At 42.6% G+C, this 2,500-nt stretch overlaps 1 protein-coding gene across 3 annotated transcripts in view; it reads left to right on the top strand.

Annotated features, from left to right (window-relative positions):
* LOC113827887 (circadian locomoter output cycles protein kaput) overlaps positions 1-2,500 on the top strand; it is a 136,213-nt gene that overhangs the window by 109,295 nt on the left and 24,418 nt on the right. For all 3 annotated transcript variants that reach the window (XM_070115063.1, XM_070115062.1, XM_070115061.1), the window contains exon 5: positions 25-148. In XM_070115063.1, coding sequence (XP_069971164.1) covers positions 25-148 — 124 coding nt within the window. The remainder of the gene's footprint in view (positions 1-24; positions 149-2,500) is intronic.

Genomic DNA, 2,500 nt, shown 5'->3' with positions numbered 1-2,500 from the left:
CCCCTCTCTTCTCCGCGGCGACAGAGCGACCTCGCGGGCACGCCCCTCTACGACCTGATGCTGGAGGAGGAGCGCGGCGAGATGAAGCGGTTCCTGTCCAACCCCGCCCTCGCGCCCAACCCCAACACCTGGTTCGAGGATAACAAAGGTAAGGCCCGGAGGATTGCGCGGGTGTGTGTGTGCGTGGGGGGGGGGGTGCGTGTGTGTGTGGGGGGGGAGGTGCGTGTGTGTGTGTGGGGGGGGGTGCGTGTGTGTGGGGGGGTGCGTGTGGTGTGTGGGGGGGTGCGTGTGTGTGTGGGGGGTACGTGTGTGTGGGGGGGGGTGTGTGTGTGTGTGGGGGGGGTGCGTGGGGGGGGGGGTGTGTGTGTGTGTGTGTGTGTGTGTGTGTGTGTGTGTGTGTGTGTGTGTGTGTGCGCGTGCGTGCGTGTGTGTGTGTGTGTGTGTGTGTGTGTGTGCGTGTGTGTGTGTGCGTGTGTGTGGGTGTGTGTGTGTGTGTGTGTGTGTGTGTGTGTGTGTGTGTGTGTGTGTGTGTGTGTGTGTGTGTGTTGTGCGTGCATGTGTGTGTGTGTGTGTGTGTCCGTGTGTGTGTGCGGTGTGTGTGTGTGTGTGTGTGTGTGTGTGTGTGTGTGTGTGTGTGTGTGTGTGTGTGTGTGTGTGTGTGTGTGTACATATATTTGAATATATATATATGTATGAATAAATACGTGTATATATGTATATATATATATATATATATATATATATATATATATATATATATATATATATTATATATATATATATATATATATATATATATATATATATATATATATGTATGTATGTGTATATGTGTGTATGTGTATACATATATGTATATATGTGCATGTATATGCATATATTTATGTATGTATATATATGTATATATATATATATATATATATATATATATATATATATATATATATGTATATATATAATGTATATGTGTATGCTTATACACAAACACACGCGCACGCATTCGCACGCTCTCATTCATTTAGACGCTCACGGATACATATACACTTGCACCTATTGCTGTATAGGCAACAGACATACGTATATGAACTTGCACACGCACCAGCACATGCGCACACGTGAACACTCTGCCACGGACTTACACATGAGCGTCGCCTCCACCGCGGCAGGGCGTTCGAATGCGACGCTGGGGCTCAGGCTTCGGTGGCGATTAGAGTTTCCTTTGTATCTTGTTGTAAAAGTGGATATAACATTGCACTCTAAGTAATACTTTTGCAAGCTTTAACCGCATTGTGAATATTGTCATGGTTATGAAAGAAGTTGCAGACATATTAATCCGAAGCCGGGGCTCTGCCATCGTGTTCATATTCTTGGTTGTAATGGTACACATGCGCATGATCATACATAAACATACTTATTCTCATGCATATTCACATACACATACGCATACACATACACGTGAATGCACACATAGATATACACATGCATCATAATTTTTCACCAACTGTATTTTCTTGATAAAGCAACTAATGTTACATATTCACTACTGCGTTAGATATCGCATCACAGATACTGAATTTTAGAAATTAGAGAAATTTATGCGATAAGCAGTGTCGAGAACCCAGGCCGATTAAAGTAGATGATGGGAAAGGGTAGATCAGTAGCAACTCGAGGAGGTCATGACGTCAGATTTTGATGACGTCACAAAAGACGCGATTCTATATTTTGGAAAAAAAACATATAGGGTTTATTTTGATGACGGCGGCACCCACGTACTGGCCGGATAGCCCGCTCTGCTGGCAAGAATTATGCCAAAAAGTGCATGGACAATTTTATTGCCAAATTGATGATGATAATCTTTCACTCGAATCAGTTATAAGAAATTACGAAGTCGCTGCCACCACGAAATTCGTAGACTACTGGACGAGCGGTGAATAAGGAAAGTCTGCTGAAGGTCGGCTTTTACTACACGTTCACAGTTGCAGCGCTGCAGGTGCAGGTGTACCTAGCTAGTTAGGTAGGAAGCTCTCTTGCCTTATGTAATGCGTGTGACAGTGTTAGCCCTTAAGTATACTGTCACAGGCAAGCAAGATGTGAAGTAACGCCTGAAAAGACATTGAAACTTTAACACTGTTGGATATTGTACAGATTGTAAACATGAACATGTGCTATTCTAAAGATAGCCCGGCCTGGCATCCTACACATTAAATAAAATACCTTTCATTCATTCATTGAGTATATGGTAGTAATGGTAAAAGTAATTAACTAATTAAGTAATGACAATTCCTTGAAGCTGAGTAAAAAATACAGGCCTATGGCTTGGCTCCCACAGCGAGCAATTCCACTTGAGAATCCTTCATGCATAAACATAATCGCCTACTCTTCTCATCCACAGAGCTATTTCGATGATTGTTCATTGAAATTATAACCATTAAAATAATTATTTTCCATCCTTTTCGAAACTTGAAAAGACCAAAATTAATAATAAACCCTATGTGCTTTT

This window comes from Penaeus vannamei, chromosome 37 (assembly GCF_042767895.1).
Source record: "Penaeus vannamei isolate JL-2024 chromosome 37, ASM4276789v1, whole genome shotgun sequence".
Classification (NCBI taxonomy): domain Eukaryota; kingdom Metazoa; phylum Arthropoda; class Malacostraca; order Decapoda; family Penaeidae; genus Penaeus; species Penaeus vannamei.
This window is presented reverse-complemented; position numbering and strand designations above follow the sequence as displayed.